The 16,185-nt window shown below is 45.0% G+C and overlaps 1 protein-coding gene across 1 annotated transcript in view; it reads left to right on the plus strand.

Annotated features, from left to right (window-relative positions):
- Positions 1-274: 274 nt before the first annotated feature.
- LOC130877853 (heparan sulfate glucosamine 3-O-sulfotransferase 3A1) overlaps positions 275-16,185 on the plus strand; it is a 92,758-nt gene continuing 76,847 nt past the window's right edge. The window contains exon 1 of the mRNA XM_057775475.1: positions 275-1,120. Within this exon, the coding sequence (XP_057631458.1) occupies positions 561-1,120 (560 nt within the window). The 5' untranslated portion in view covers positions 275-560. The remainder of the gene's footprint in view (positions 1,121-16,185) is intronic.

Genomic DNA, 16,185 nt, shown 5'->3' on the forward strand with positions numbered 1-16,185 from the left:
CTCTGAGCGCACTCCTTGGAGGGCCAGGAAAGCAGAGCAGCCAGCGACTGGGATAAGGGTCACTCGCTTTGTCCGGAGCGCACACAGCTCTGCGGACCGGGAGCCCCGCGTCCCCTCCACAGGGACCGAGCCAAGGATGCACGGTCACTGAGCCGAGATCCGCACCGAGTGGCCGCTCAGGAACCCTGCTGAGCCCAGCGCCTTGGCCACCGCCGCCCGCCGCAGAGACTGCCTTGTCCGGCGACTCTCGGGGACCCGGGGCGCCGAGCTCTGCCCAACTAGGCTCAGGACACGAGCACATTTCAGACCCGAGACGATGGTTTCTTAAGCACGGCCCCGAATCCCTTCCTGCCCCTTCGTCCGGAGCCCGGGACCCCGAGAAGGGCTCGCGGGCGGCTTCTGGTCCCCGCTCCAGCTCTGGCCGCCGCTCCGCGGGGCACCTCTCCCGCAGACAAGGGCGCTCGGGCGATGTGGCCTCAGGGCAGCGAGCGGGATGGCAGGGCTCCTGGTGCAGTCCCGGCCTAGCATGGCCCGCCCGTCGTCAGTCGCCTGCGGCTAGGATGGCCCCCTCGGGCCCCGCCGGTGCCCAGCCAGGCCCGGCTGAGCCACTGTCGCGCAGCATCTTCAGGAAGTTCTTGCTGATGCTCTGCTCGCTACTCACTTCCCTCTATGTCTTCTACTGCCTGGCCGAGCGCTGCCAGCCCGGGTCAGGCCCCGTCGCGGGGGTCCCAGGGAGCGGCGTCTCTGCAGGACCGAGGGAGCTGGCGGCGTGGCCGGCGGGGGCGCAAAGGAAGCGCCTCCTGCAGCTGCGGCAACGGCGGAGACGCGGGCGGCCCGGGCCAGGAGACAGCGGCGACCAGGTTGAGCAGAGCCCTGGGCTGACCGCGGCTCCAGGAGGCTCCGGGGCGGGAAGCAGCGTGGCGGAGGCTCAGTCCGGGACCCTGGCCCTACTCCTGGACGAGGGTAGCAAGCAGCTGCCGCAGGCCATCATCATCGGCGTGAAGAAGGGCGGCACGAGGGCGCTGCTGGAGTTCCTGCGCGTGCACCCCGACGTGCGCGCCGTGGGCGCCGAGCCTCACTTCTTCGACCGCAGCTACCACAAGGGCCTCGCCTGGTACCGGTGAGCGCGGGGAACCCCCATGGGTATTTCTGAGCGCAGGCTGAGCAGAAGGGCAGAGGGGGAGGCTTGGAAGGGGCGGCAAAAGGGAAGAAGTAGCTGTTCCCTACTAGGGCTCTCATTCCCCCCTTCTCCTTTGAGAAGGGCAGATTGAGAGAGGAAAGGGGGTTGTCTTCATTTCAATCCTCAGGACTCCCTTTCCCCCCAAACAGCCTGCCCTTGAAGTCGCCCTTGTATTCAGATGAAGGAAAAGAAAAAAAGACTCGAGAGAGTTTTCTTTAAAGTCAGAAACCTGTTCGTCATTCCTGGGTTATCCCACTAAAAGAAGCCTCTTTCTGTTCCTTTATCTTTGAGGGTAATTCCCTGTGGTTAACACGGTATTTGCCCCAGTATTTATTTGCCTTGACCCTTTGCCAGATAGTTGTCCAAAGTGGTAAGTCATATAGAGACTTAGTAAAAGTGTCAAATGCCGGGAGTCCATGTAGTTTCGATAATCTATGTCCCAGCAAGTGCCAGCAACCAGTCGTTGCGTTTTTAAAGAACATTTCCTTGGTGATACCATTGGCCTAAACAATTATCTTTACAAATAAGATAGCGAATTTAAAAGGGAAAAGAAGTTTATATATAGATATAAAAGGAATCGTGGAAAAAGCAAGGTAAGCTTATTCGCCAGTGTCAAATCCAGATCACCTTTAAGAGTTAGCCAAACTCTAATAAACTGTAGCGTGGCCTGGATTGAGTTTGCAGTGAAAAAAAAAAATACTCATCATCCCCACCCCCTCCCTCCAAGTTCAAGGAAAAATCATATGGTTAGAATTTTCCCATTTTATAAAGTTCAGCCTGTTCATAAAACATTCATTCTCATTATAACTGAAACAATATTAGAAAAGTTATGACACAATTGAGATACAGCGAAGGAACCATTCATAAAACAGAGACGGGCATGATGTGACGAGTGTATTTGCATGTAGGGTCAAGAACACGTTCAGATTGATTTCAGGAGCTGAATTTATAGTTTAGTCCTAAAAAAAAATCAGATTCAAACATTAAACACTTCTAAAAACAGCAGCTTTCCATTCATTGGAAAGAAAAACAATCAGCCTTCCCTGATAGCGAATATATATCATTTAAAATCCTCAGCCACTTAAAAAACTCCCCTCTCCCCCGCCCACGCTTCCGTCATTTACCTTGTACCCTCTGGAAGTTCTTAAAAACTGACCTGTTGAATCTGGACAACAGGTCCTTCTTCTGAACACAAAGGCCGTTCTGTCCTATTCCTCAAGGACATGAGAAAGGAATGGCTAAACACCCTAAAGCTCTTATCTATAGCCTCTCGAATTGAATTGGGCCTCGTAGAGTGCTGGGGGGGACGCGTTTCAAGCCATCAGTCTGAGATTTCTAGGCCAGCCGCAGGCTCTGAGGTACTATTAAATACGGTGAAATATTTAGTACTGACCTCCTTTATTTTCGTTTTGCTCTATAAACTTTATTTCCACAAGGTAGGATTGTTTCTTCTTATTCCAGCACCGTATATTTGAGGGCACAGTATATCCACAGACCTGGATCTGATTTTCTGTGGAACTTTCTGAAATCGTGTAAAAGCAGGAAGGTTTCAAGGTAACTAAAAACACAACTACTTAAAAAAAAAGAGTAGGGAAAGAATGAAAAGCAAAAGTCATAAACTTTGAGACTGCCCTGGCCTTTGGAAACTGGTGGTAAGCTATGAAGGAGATCTCCTCGGGTTGTTTACCCCCGGCAGAGGAGTTCTAAAAAGCAATTTATGGCGGTTACAAAAATAACTGCACAGTAGACTTCATGGTTTGGTGAATTTAATTTTCCAAGTGTCGGAACAATGTCTTTGTTTTAACATTCACAGTGAGTGTTTTTTTTTATTGAATGCATAAATTTAAGCTCACGGAGTAATATGAAAAACTCCTTAAAAAAAAGCAACAACCTGTGGAGCCTGGATTATGGGATTATTTAATGAAATTTCCCCCACAGTTCTTTTTCTTCTTGACTCTGAACTTGGAGTTTGATGTTCATGAGAAAGACTGAAGACTTAACTCCCTATATGAGAAAATCCCACACAGAATAACTTGAAGTTACTGTGCATTTTGGCTACTTATATCTACCTAATATATAGAACAAGGATCTGAGTAGACCTTTCTAAATTGCCCCAAACCTGCAATAGAGAATTTCTACCACATATTTAAGACCACACACACACAGGCACACAGGTACATAGACACACAGACATGAACACACTACACAAACAGACATATACACATGCAGAGGAAAAAACAAAACAAAAACAAACTTTCTATTGAAAAATTAAAGAGAAAAAAATAAGGGGAATATATATTTATTTTTAGATGCTTATTGTCATGGGGAAAATAAAAAATATATCTAGTCTCTGTTTCTTCCCTCGTTTTCTTCTTTCTTTCTTTCTTTCTTTCTTTCTTTCTTTCTTTCTTTCTTTCTTTCTTTCTATTCCTTTCATCCTTTATTTCTCTCTATTTCTTTCATCCTTTCTTTCTCTCTTCCTTCTTTTTTTGTTTCTTCTTTCTTTTTATCTTTCTTCTCTCCCCCTCTTCTCTCTTTCTCAAGTGTTTGTTAACAGTTTGCTGTGGCAGTGCCCCCTACTGTCCTCATGAAGGGAGAAAACTTGCTCTTAGGAAGTTTGAAGAAATCTCTCGGAGAAGTAGTTTGAGAGTTAGAAACTCTTGTTGATGAGATGTTTCTATATATTTCCATCACCGAGAAGAATATAAAACATAAGCTGTGTTTCCAGCATAAAGTATAAGTCCATCTTTGAAAAAAATTATAGTAAAATGCAAATGAATTTGTTATTCAACATCTAAGCAGAAGGTTCTTCTTATTGATTTAAAGCCTTTGATGTCTCAACAAGTCTTTTGGCAATGTTTTTTTGTGTGTGGAGGCTTGTTCCTAACAACGCAGGACACTCCAGTGGAGGATTCTGGGTATGAAACTCCACCCTGTTGGGTTTGAAAAGCATTCCTCACGACTTAATTTAGCAGACATGGTATCAGTGCAACAAATGTCTGCAGCTTGCATGTCACGTGACAGTAGTCGTTCAAAGCGAACTGTATCTGTTTCCATTGCACGAGTGGTATGATCATAAAGGCGAGTGGAAATAACTCCACTCTCTCCAAAATGCGGAGATCTTTACTGGGAGTCAAGACCAGTGGCCTCTATTGCAGTTCAAGGGCAGGTGAACTTTGAACTGAATGAGAGAGGCCTTGTCCCTGCTTGTTTATTACATCTGCAGAGAAAGTGTATTCCATTTTCCCTACGGGAACAAAGGACGTATATCTGTAAGTTATTTAAATAAACAATACATGTACATATTCATGCATATATACACTCCTCCTTTGGTGTCTGTGGGGCATTGGTCCCATCCCCTCGTAAGTGTCAAACTTTTCAAACGCTCAAGTTCTTCCTATGAATGGTACCGTATTTGCACATAACTTAAAACATCCTCCTCTGCACTTTAAATCATGTGTACATTATTTATAATGCGTGATACAATGCAAGTTTTATGTAAAGAGCCGCTACAGTAATGTCTAGGGAACAATAACAGAAAAAAAGTCAGGACATGTTCAACACAGATGTAATGTTTTCTGCATGTTTTCATACACAGTTGGCTGAGTCTCTGGAAGTACAACCTGTAGATACAGAGGGCCTGCTATGCATCTGTCTGTTCTGTATCTATTTATCCATCCACACATCCACAAAAACACACATGTTTATATGTGGCTCCTCTAACACCCTATATCTTTATTTGGGCCATAATAGGAAACATTCTTTATGCTGTCTTTGGTGCTAGCACGCCCCACGTTTTAATTCCCTTCATTAGCAAGTCGAGATCATTTAAACGAAGAAGACCATCACATTATAGCATACGGTAAAGATAGACGATTACTCAGCTTGGAGTTTTGGAGTTAGCGTTCTCCTGACTTAATCAAAATGTGAGTTTTAACCTTTCATGATCATGGCTTTATTTTTCAAGGCCACTAGAGAGTCAACTTAGCAAAGCAACTTCCGGCTTCCGGGAGAACTCTGCATTTTGTGGCAGCTGGGAGCAGCTGCAGAGGACCTCCAGGAACCATTCCCACCCCCTGCACCACCATCCCCTTCTGCACAAAGAGTCTGAAATTTAAGCCAAAGGAGGTGCAGATCCTGGCCACCCATGCAAGGTCATAAGGACTGAAGTCCAGAGACTGTGTCCTTGAATAAGCAAAGAACGTGGGTTGGGGAGGACTCTGAGTCCAGGGGGTTCATATCTGCGGAGAAAAACGGAGCTATTTCTTCCATGAATATACTTCCCACCTGCTGTCTTTGTCTGAATTCTGGGTTCTTTTCCTGGAGATATCACTGATAATTTAATCAGCTGTGTGTGTGTGTGTGTGTGTGTGTGTGTGTACATGTGTGTGTATGTGTGTGCATGCATGTGTGTGTGTGTGGTGTGCATGTATATGTGCATAGAAGGGTATATGTAATAGATGGGGGAAGGGATAAAATCTGTATGATTAATTAAATTATTCAATAAATGTTTAGGGAGTGACTTAGCTGAGCCAGGTACAGAAGAGGCTCCGATTATCCTGGAGCTGAAATACCTTGAGTCTGCACTTCCTCCTGTTATGCCTCCCCTTGTAAACTGAGGGTACCGTGTGCTGCTTCACTTCATGTGAGAAAGCAAAGATAATCTCTGGGTGGAAGTCCCGCTCAGTGTTGTGATCTCCTGCCCCACCTTCCCTTAAAAGAAAACACTCTGGCCCAAATATTTGCCTCATATAAATAAACCGGTTGATTGGCTCGGGATGAATAAGTGCCAAGTCTGTATTTCAGACGGGTCATGGGAAGAAAGTGGGCCTGTGCAGTTAATGACAGCAGAGGCTAACCTTACAAAGACCAGATGTTCACATCATGAAGAATGCTGGTCACAGAGCAAACAAACCTCCTTGATGTAAACAGCCATAAGAACTGGTCATCTCTCCAAGGGACACATTGAACAACTGTAAACTGTAGTCACCAGCAACGCTGTTACTGGGTCCAGGCAATAAGTAGCTCTTTTCCTGAGGAGGAAATACCTTTCACCCCCACCTAATAGAGGTATGGTCCATAAAGAGAACTGGTTTTGCCAGGCACAGTGCCCCACCTTGTAACTCCAGGACTCTGGAGGCTGACTTGGGAAGATCACAAGTTTGAAAGTAGCCTAGCTCCCTCTGAGGCACGCCATCCAAAAACCAGATTACAAAACTCAATAATCTAGGGTAGTCTCTTGGTCTGTTTTTCCCAACAGAATTAAACCCTGAAGTCTGAGAATTCTGTTATCCTTAAGTAATGAGTTAACACTGTGGAAGTAAAGTTTCTCACCAGAAACGTGGCTTTCTTATCTGCACAAAGGGAGGAAACGGCACTGAAACGACACTTGCCCTCTGCCCTTCACCTTGATCAGATGCTCAACACTTCAGGATGCGTGCTAATTTGATACACTTTAAAAATCTCTGTGGGGTATGTGACTACAACTAGTAAGAAAACATATGCGAAGCCAAGCTATAGACTGAGCCAGGGCTCGGTTCTCTCCTAATTCCTGCTTCCAGTGATACCATCCTTGACTGGTTGGCATTTCTCAGGTACCTGAACGCAAGGTCACTTGAGTTCTGTACCGCAGAGTAGAATTTTAAGCAGTCTCGGGAGTTGTCAGATGACAGCAGATGTGTGGCAGGAAAGGGGGAGTGTTTATTAATAATGCAGTTAAGTACTTGCCGTTAGGAATGCAAGAGAGATTCTTTGAAAGGATATAAACAAAATTCCTTCTCGCTTGAGAACCGTCTCCTTTGAATGTGTTGTGTAGTGCCATCTAGTGGTGAAATGAGCAGTCAGTAAACCTTGCCAGAGCTCAGAGGTGCTTGCTCAGGTTGTGTTTGTAGCTTTGTAGAAGAGAATATTGAGCAGTGGACTGGAGGGAGAGAGGGAGAGGAGGAAAGTGGGAGAAGGGAAGAGTGGGAAACGAGGAGGAGGGAGAGGGAGGGAAGAGGGGGAGAGACAGAGAGGGGAAGAGAGGGAAAAGGAGGAGAGGGAGAAAGGGACTGGGAGAGAGGGAGAGAGGGACAGAGAATAACGAAGTATAGAACACTTACATAACAGGTACCGTCCGCCTAGCCCAGCTGTTGCGTTTTGCCTCTTTTAGGTAGGGGCAGTTCCCTTCTTTGAGTCAGGCAGCTTATTCTTTGGAGAGAAATAAAAGAGACTTGACTTGACAATAAACCCGAAAAGCAAGATACAAATGATTAGAGGATTTATATTAGAAATGTGTAGGGGAAGGAATGCCATATGCCCCAGATTACTTTTGTTAGTGCGTTTTGCCTCTGTTTCTGAGAGCTGGCTTCAGATGGAAATGCTTCCAGATGACTTTGTGTGGTGCAGGCTCTGGAGGAGGGTCCTGCGGTTCTTAAGGAAACAAGAGGCATACAGAAGCTGGCTTAACCCTTGGAGTTCCTGCTGTGTGCTCTCCAGATGCAGGATAACTCCTGGGACAGAAGTCAGAGATGCATTTCCACGCTCAAGGACAGATGGAGTCAGGCTAAAACAGTGGGAAGGGGGTGGGGGGGATAGGGACATTATAACTGGGAAACTGGAAGAAGTGACCTCAATCAAGAAACGCAGTGCCTGAGGGCAGCACTGCCTTCTGCTGAGGTCTTGTTTATTGCCCTGATGTTATTCATTGAACACAACTTTCATCTGTGGGATATTTTCCTCTGGGTCCAGAACCCATGTAAATATGACAGCCCTAAGAAAACCCAAATTGAGCAACACTCTACAAGACATTGGTTCGGGCTAGAGCAGAAAAATAAGTGAATCGAGATTAAACGAGGCGAGTGTGCATGATGTGGTTCCTTGAACGAAAGGTAGCTTGGGGTTTCTCTTACCAGTGGCCAATCACAGGCTGAAAATCTTAGTGGAGAATTCCAGAAACAAAGAACTCGGGCGTCTTCAATTTGGTGCCTTTCTGGACAGCAGGATGAGATCTTATGCTGTTCCACTTAGTGTGTGAGTCACCCCTGTGTCCTGTGCATTCGCATTGTATAGAGCACCTACCTGTTACCCACTTGGCAGCCATCTCAGCTCCAGGCTCCAAGTATCCCTGTGCTTCCAATGCAACTAATCCTCATTTCACTTAACAGTGAGGCAAGTGCAGGAGTAGAGATGCTGGCAGCTTGAACGTGAGGAAGAAAAGGCACAAAGTGCTTCCCTTAAGTGAAAAGTCCAAATCTCAGTCAAGAAAGAGAAGTTCTATTGAATACTGACTTACTGAGGTCTGTGACAAAAATGAGTTTTCTGTCTGCAGGATTTTGAAGGAAAGAGAAAGCTGTACAAGTTTTACTGGCATGCCCCCAAACTGCAGAAGCTGCGGCCATAGCGCATACATGCTTAGCAGAGAGGTAAAGGCCATTACCTTTGTATGTGAGCACATATAAATTGCTTGCATTTAAGGCTATGGTTTTCGGGGAATTTTGGGCCCGAAGAATTCCAGAGTGAATAGAAGGAGGAGTACTTTCTGATGTTTGTGTGCTTTGTTTGGAGATGACATCTCTGCCTGTAGCCCAGGCTGACTGCCTCAGCCTCCCACGTACTGGGACTATAGGCATGTGTTGCCACACCCAGTCTAGTTGACTGAGATGAGCGCCTTGGTTTTTAACAGTGTGTTATACTTGGCCTGTATCTGCAAATGATACCCATCTCCCAGAGGGCAAAGTTTATCTCTGTGCTATTTTGTGTGGTTCAAATATCTAAAATTATCCTCACATGAAGCCAACAGAGAAGTCAAGAAGAGCTTAGGGGACAGCAAAGGAAGCTTGTGTTTAAGCACACTACAGACATTCTGTGTGTCCCGGGCTCCTTACTTTGGAGGGCCTGTGTGGGCTGGCTGCTTCCCCTCCTCGCAGCACCTGTTGCTTCCAGACAGGATGACACCCTGCCCCCTAGGCAGAACAATACTCCCTCTGGCTCATCCACAGAGACAGTGTCTGTCCTGTCTTTCGCTTCTAGATGGCAAAAGCAAAGTGAAGCAGGGATGAAACCCCCCACCCTGAAACTCCCCCTATGGACAGAGAACCTTTGCACAAGTGACTGGGCTTGAAAAACTGGAAAAGCCAAAGTGTGAATCAGACAAATGAAACATAGGGCTTTAAAACAAACTATTTTTAAAAAAGGTTTATTTATGGGTATGGTGTTTTGTATGTGTATTAAGCGCATGGTGTATGGGTGTTTTGCCTGTGCATACATCTGTGCACCATGTGCATGCCTGGTGCCTGCAGAGTCCAGAAGAGGGTGCTGGATCACCTGGAACTGGAGTTACAGAGAGTTGTTAATCACCATGTGGATGCTGGGAACCAACCCCAATTTCTCTGCAAGAGCAACAAGTGCTCTTCTCTGCTGAGCCATCTCTACAGATCCCTAAGGTTTTCATTCTTAATTACAAATATAGGAAGAGTAGTCCTCAGAGCTGGGGATGCTGGGTATGGGGTACAGATGTGGGCTGTGATGACAACATGGAAGAGGTGGAGAGAAGGGCCTCATGGCAGAGTGCAGGAGAGCCAATAGAATGGAGCGTCCTAGAGCGGGGTGGCTTACTTTGCTGGCGCCCCTCTTCTCTGACAGCATCATCAGACTTGAAGGCCCTGTCTAGGTGGCAGGCTGTCTTTTGGGTGCTGTTTTTAACCACACAGTTGCAGAGCTGGGCCTCTCATTTAAGAGGGTGATGAAAATCTCCCTCCAAACATTTCCCCTGTGATATTTATAACAAGTGTAAAAATAACATATATATTTAATAATTCTAAAACTATTTATAATGGACTATAAAAAATCCACATCACTTTTTTTCTTAATAAAAACAAAGCTACACCTGCTCATTTCAGAGCCCCTAGGAAGTCACTGGTGTTTTGTTTTATTGGGTTGATGGTACTCTCTTTAGTGGATCTGCTTTAGGTATCTCTTGTGCGAGAGATGGACATGGCTGCTTGTGCAAATAAAATTAATTTTGGTGATTTAATGCATTCTCTACTTTTGGCATTCTCCCCACTGTAGTGACAGATGTGTCCCTTTAAAACTATTTATTTTTTCAAAACAGCAAACAAAACATGGAAACCTTTGCCAAAATGCATCACTCTAGGTGTAAAGTGGCCGAAACTGGTTGTGTTGAGCTCTTGCTGTATGCTGAATGAGGTGAATGGTAGTCTATTTGATCTTAGTAGGACCAATATTTAAAGTCTGTCTTGATATTTCCTGCAGCCTACATTTAAAAACACCCAGGTTTGGAAAATGGAAGTAACTAATCCCCAAATGATAGACTGATATGACCTTAGGTTGTCCCACATCTAGGCCTTCAGTGTGCTCCACCTCCTGGGCATTCTGGGATGCTCTCTGGCAGAAACAGCCACATGTAGCTGCCTAACTCTTCAGCCACCAGGGTCCCAGAGATCCTGGCTACAGAGAGCAGCTATGTAGTTTTGGTTTGATTTGATCAAGGACCTATTAGTTATAAAACTGGTCTGCACTATTTGATTCTGATCAGGGACCATTAGTTATAAAATTGAGCAACTGATCCTATTGAGTATATTAATTATATTGAACCAGCTATGGGCTGTTTCCATATCCATTAAAATATAACAATAATCACCAAACAACCTCTTGAGTGAGTGAGCACAGTGCTTCTGGATGGCTGCACGCAGAAGCCAAAGCCCTGGCAGGACTATGGTGGGAAAGATTCTTGCATTCCTACACTAGGGCCCAGGTGAGGTGGTTACTGTGCCCAGTGTCTGGAGTCACCAGTGGCCCTGAGGTCTCCTTTGCAGTGTGAGGAGAGGCCTTCTCCCTGTATGCTGCCAAGTCTCTCTCTACTAAAGTGTTCGTCTCACTTACCTTTGGATTGACATTTTTTTCCTCTTTAGTCTTAAGATGCCTTAGTTAGTACCCCAAGTCAGAACATAGTCCACCATAACCTAGCATTCTTCTGTTATCATTATTGTAGCCTCCTGGCCATTGTGAGCAGAGAGCCTGTCCCCAGTGCCCAGGCCATAGCCACATATGCCCTAGCTTTTGACAACTATACTCCCTCTAGGTTACCTATATTTAGTTTGGGGTGTACATGGAACAGGACAGAACTCTTACTGGGCTGGGACCAGTTGAAGTATAACCTTCTCTTATCCAAGAACTGTTTCATAAAAGCCTTAGCTCGGATTGAATCTGCTCACTCTTCATTTACTTGTTTTTAGGTGCTTTCCTCAGCAGCGTTTGACAAAAGCTGGTCTGAGCCCCTTCTGGGCCACCTGGCCCTTGGATCCTTGTCACTAAGTTGTGTTTTCTGGTGTTGCCTGCTTGTGGAAGACTAGCTGGAGAAACCCAAGTCCAGCCAGGGAAGGCTTCATTTTTTTTTTTTTTTAACCTCTTGAGTATTCAGAATAGGAAGCAATCAATCAAATTGTGGGAATAAAATTCCTTTGCCGTTTTTAGCATTCTTTCTTGGGTTAGATTTCTTTTCTCACTAGGAAGTATCAAAGTGACCAGAGTGAGTTGAATGACAAACTCAAAAATGATGTGTCTAATTGTCATAAGTCCTTGAAGAGTCCCAGTATGGATTAAACCTACACACACACACACACACACACACACACACACACACAGAGAGAGAGAGAGAGAGAGAGAGAGAGAGAGAGAGAGAGAGAGAGATCCCAGCATTTCCTTGCTTAACTGAAGCCACGCTTGTCCTACTTCAGGTTTTGAAAAGTTCTGGGAAAGAGAGGGAAATAGCCCCATAGCTGTGATTTCATGTCACAAACTCTGATCTTAAGTAAACAAAAACTCGTGATTATTTTTTCTTTCTTTTCAAAAAATTTTCTGATGAACTCTCATTATTCTTGTAGTTTCTTTCATCATCAAATGTGGGTTTGCTTCTTTTTTACTTTAAGAAATAAAGTTGGTTTGTTTTTCTTCCTAATGGGGCCTTGCTCTTTCTTTTTGGTGTAGGAGGCCTTGGGATTGCAACAGTATCTGTTTAAAAGGCTTTTCCTGAAGCCAGAGGTTCCCTTAGAATGCCCTGGGAGGGTTTAACGATGGAAAGAAAACAAATTGGATCTGTTTTATATTTGTATGAGGGAAGGTCATAGGGACCTAATGCTTGCGATGAAAATTCTTGGGATTTTCAGGTGTGTTTGCCCCGTGGCCATGAGTGGCAGAAAGAAAGCAAGTGTTGAAGAAATTATTTCTCTGCTCCTGCTGATCTTGGCATGAAGAGAAGCAGGCTCGTTATTTCCATGTCTTTAGACACGTCAGAAGAACACAGGGATACTCATGCCTGAGTGTGCTGGGAGGGAGAGTCCCTGCTGGCTGGGAGGGAGTGTATCTGCTGGAAATCCATGGGTGAACTGAAGAGAATCAGCATGAGTGGAACCACCCGACCTGAGGAGGCTGAGGTTACCCCTCAGACTGATAGGCACTGAGGACCAGCGAGAGATAAAAGGAAAGGTGGTGGGTGACATGGCATGGGACCCTCACGAGTGTGTAATAAAACCAACCTTTAAAGCCAACACTGATAGAACTATAATGGAGTGTGACAGAGGAAGTTAGAGTGGATCCCGCATTCCAGGAAGAACCCTATCATTTGGATAAATTTCATCTTTGTCATTTGCTATTTAAGGCAGTGCATGCAGAAGTTTTGGATGTGAAATAACGTCTGTTACGGTGCGTGGTGACTTAAGAGAAAGTTGGAAAACAACCAGCTAGTAAACTGGGAAATACAGCTGAAGAGATATGCAAAAGAGCCTAGGGCCTGGGAATCTGCACACTACTTCATAATAAAAAATAATGACCACCCCTGCCTCCCCCCAACTAGATCAAGACTTAGAAGTTTTTGCTTTGTTTTACTGGGAAGGGTCAGACAGCTCACACTTCAGGCCTATAGACCTTGCAGTGTGGTCCCGGATGCCCAGCCCGGCTGTTAGCACCTTTGCTGTCCCTGACAGTCTGGCACTACCTATAGCTTGCAGACTTCGGGGTTAAGGTGAGGTCTTCCCTTACCTCTTGCTACTCTCAGCAGATCACCGACCAGGGACATTTGGGAGCCACGGGATGGGTGCACAATGCAGGTTGTTCAGCTCTGTCCCTATCCCAATCCGAAGCCGCAGCAGCCCTGCTGTGGTGCCGGGTGCTCTACCATCCTGCCTTGGAACAGCATGACTGGAGCCCATTGGAACTTGAAACGTGCAGAGCGGCTCCAGATGAGGCCGTTTTGTGGAAATGCAATTATTGGCCCAGCTACAAACATTCTGTTTTGGACACACAAACACCAAAGTAGGCGTCGCTTATTTCTTTATTTTTTAAAGCTTGAGCATCCATTTTGATGTTTCCTAGACTTTGAACTTGAGTGTATTTGGTTTACGGCGCTTCTTTAGTTACACCCCCTTCTTCCTTTTGCATGTTGGGTATTTGTGTACCAGTAATTGGGGACACAGTGAAGGAAGTCTGGCTCATTACCACCAGACCTACAATCCGAGCAACAACTTCCCAGTGTGGATGAGTTTGCCATCCTGCCTGTGTGGGTGAAGAGGTGCCAAATCGGGAATGAAGGCTAGGCAAAGATTTTTAGAGGATCAGCAGGTGACATTTTTTTAAAGCATTTGGGCTTTATTTTAGGCCTGTTCTAACTAACAGGAAAGCAGACACGTAATCCAAACATCCCTAACACAAAGGAATGGGAACCCTTAGGGAGATGGAAATGCTAATTATACTATTTGGTTAGCCCAAGTTGTATAATGTATTGGATTATCACATTATATTTTATAAATAGGCACAATTGCTGCATCATTAAAATAATTTTTAAAACAATGTAATGGAAACTATCCCCGCACGTCAAGCATTCTATCCAGCGCACACATTTAAATGGCATGATAAGGAGGAGAGAAGAATTTTAACAACGCCATAATTAAAAACAATACTTGTACAGTAAAACGTGGTGTGCAATCACAACAAAACTGACTAATCAGCTAGTCTACATGCATTTCACACTGACACACAGTTCAGTTCTTCTCGGCTGCCCTTTAAAAGGTCCATAATTCCAGGAAACAGGCCGCCATCATGATTGCACACAGCTCTCAGGAGAGGATCCCGTGTAAAGGAACTGATAGGCTGGTGGAAGTCTGGCTTTGTTCCTCGTCTCTGATTTGACTTTGGAAATCCAGTCCTCATTGGTGGCATGTGGATTTGTAGCCACTTAGGAGGCTGTTGAGGGATCCTGAGGATGGTGAAGGGCTGAGGATGGGTAAGGCTGGTGGGGAGAGATTTGCTCAATGCTTTGTCTGTAGAGATTATAAATCCATGAGGAAGGCTACCGGTAATGACGGAATGGACAGAAACTGCAGAACATTTGAGCATTTTCTCGTGAGTATATTGTATTGATGGTGTTAGCAGTGAATGCAGAAGGAGAAAAAACACCTCTCCAAAAGAACAAATTGTGTTTAGACTTGGGAAATGGAAGTGCTGTTGCTTGTCAGGGTGCATGCGTATGTCAGAGACCAGCAAGCGCCCATGGCCCTTGGACAGTGGTTCTCAACTTTCCTAATGCTACAGCCCTTTAATACAGTTCCCTCATGTTTTGGTGACCCCATATCATAAAATTATTTTGTTGATACTTCATTTGCTACTGTTATGAATCATTAATGTAAATATCTGATATGCAGGATGTCTGATATGTGACCCCTTTCATAAGGTCGGTTGGGCACAAGGGGTCACGACCCACAGATTGAGAAACTGCTGTCTTAATAGGGTATGGCATGCCAATTATGAATCCATTGAGTGCGGGGCAGAGCTAAGCAAGGGATGGAAAGAGCTCACTCCTGGGAGTAGATTCTGCAATTCATGTTGAGCACGAACCACATTTAGGAGGAACTGTATGGGTGTCTATGACTTAATTTTGAGTAACATTTAAAAAGTTGAGTTGATAGAATTGTCTCTTTAGAAATTGAATAGAAGAATAATTAGGAATAGCCAATAAAATATTAGAATGCATATTTAGAATTGAGTTCATGGGCAGATGGGTGTTTATTGTAAAATTCTCTCGAAACAGCTATCTTTTAAAAAATTCATAAAATGCCAGTGTGGGGTAAAGGATGGTCCCAAGCTCAATGCCATGGAAAGCTTTTCTAGAAGGCTGAGACTGTTTGCATTGTCAGTTAGGAAGTCTTGAGTGACTTTGAGACCCTCTGGGCTCCATGGGTCTAACCTTGAGGGTAGCAATGAGATGCTGGGTGAAGGAGAACCATCAGAGAAGGGGGGCTTCCGGGGATGATACCATGTGTGCATCCAGCCTTCTCCACCTCCCCTTCTGTCTTAGACGTGAGTGGACCAGAGTCTTCATGACTGCTCTGTGATCACTCTGGCTTGTCATTCACAGAAACAAATTTTCTTGAGCTGACGAGGGGTTTCAAGTGTGTGTGTGTGTGTGTGTGTGTTTTAAATCCTGTTTTTCACATTGATGTTATTACTTATTACTTATGGTGATTTCACTAATAATTTCTTTGTTCTCAGGCCGTTCCAATTCAAGTTTCAAGCGTGTGGGGGGGGGGGGGGGGAGGATGTGTACTTGCGCAAATGTGCCCGTGGAGACCATAAGAAGGCAAGGAACCGAACTTGGGTTCTTTGGACCAGCAATAAATAAATGCCCTGAACTTCTGAATCATCAGGTAGTGTGTCTTTGCATGGATGCAAGTGGATTGCATTGTTAATTGTAGAACACGCATGGCATTCAATATGCTTGTTATGTTTTCTTAAACATTTTGGCCACAGAGTGGTGGCCGATCCCTAAAGCGGCAACTCATCAGCCTGTTCTAAATTCCACACGTGAGAAGCAAAACTGACTTCGAACACCTGCCTGAAAGTCCCATGTGCCAATGAAGAAATCTAACTTTACTCACCCCCATGGCCGCCAACACTGGAATGGTTATATATGTATTCTTATGGGTTCTCAATTTCTCACTGTAAACCTTAAATCA

The sequence above is a fragment of the Chionomys nivalis genome, chromosome 7 (genome assembly GCF_950005125.1).
Source record: "Chionomys nivalis chromosome 7, mChiNiv1.1, whole genome shotgun sequence".
Classification (NCBI taxonomy): Eukaryota; Metazoa; Chordata; class Mammalia; order Rodentia; family Cricetidae; genus Chionomys; species Chionomys nivalis.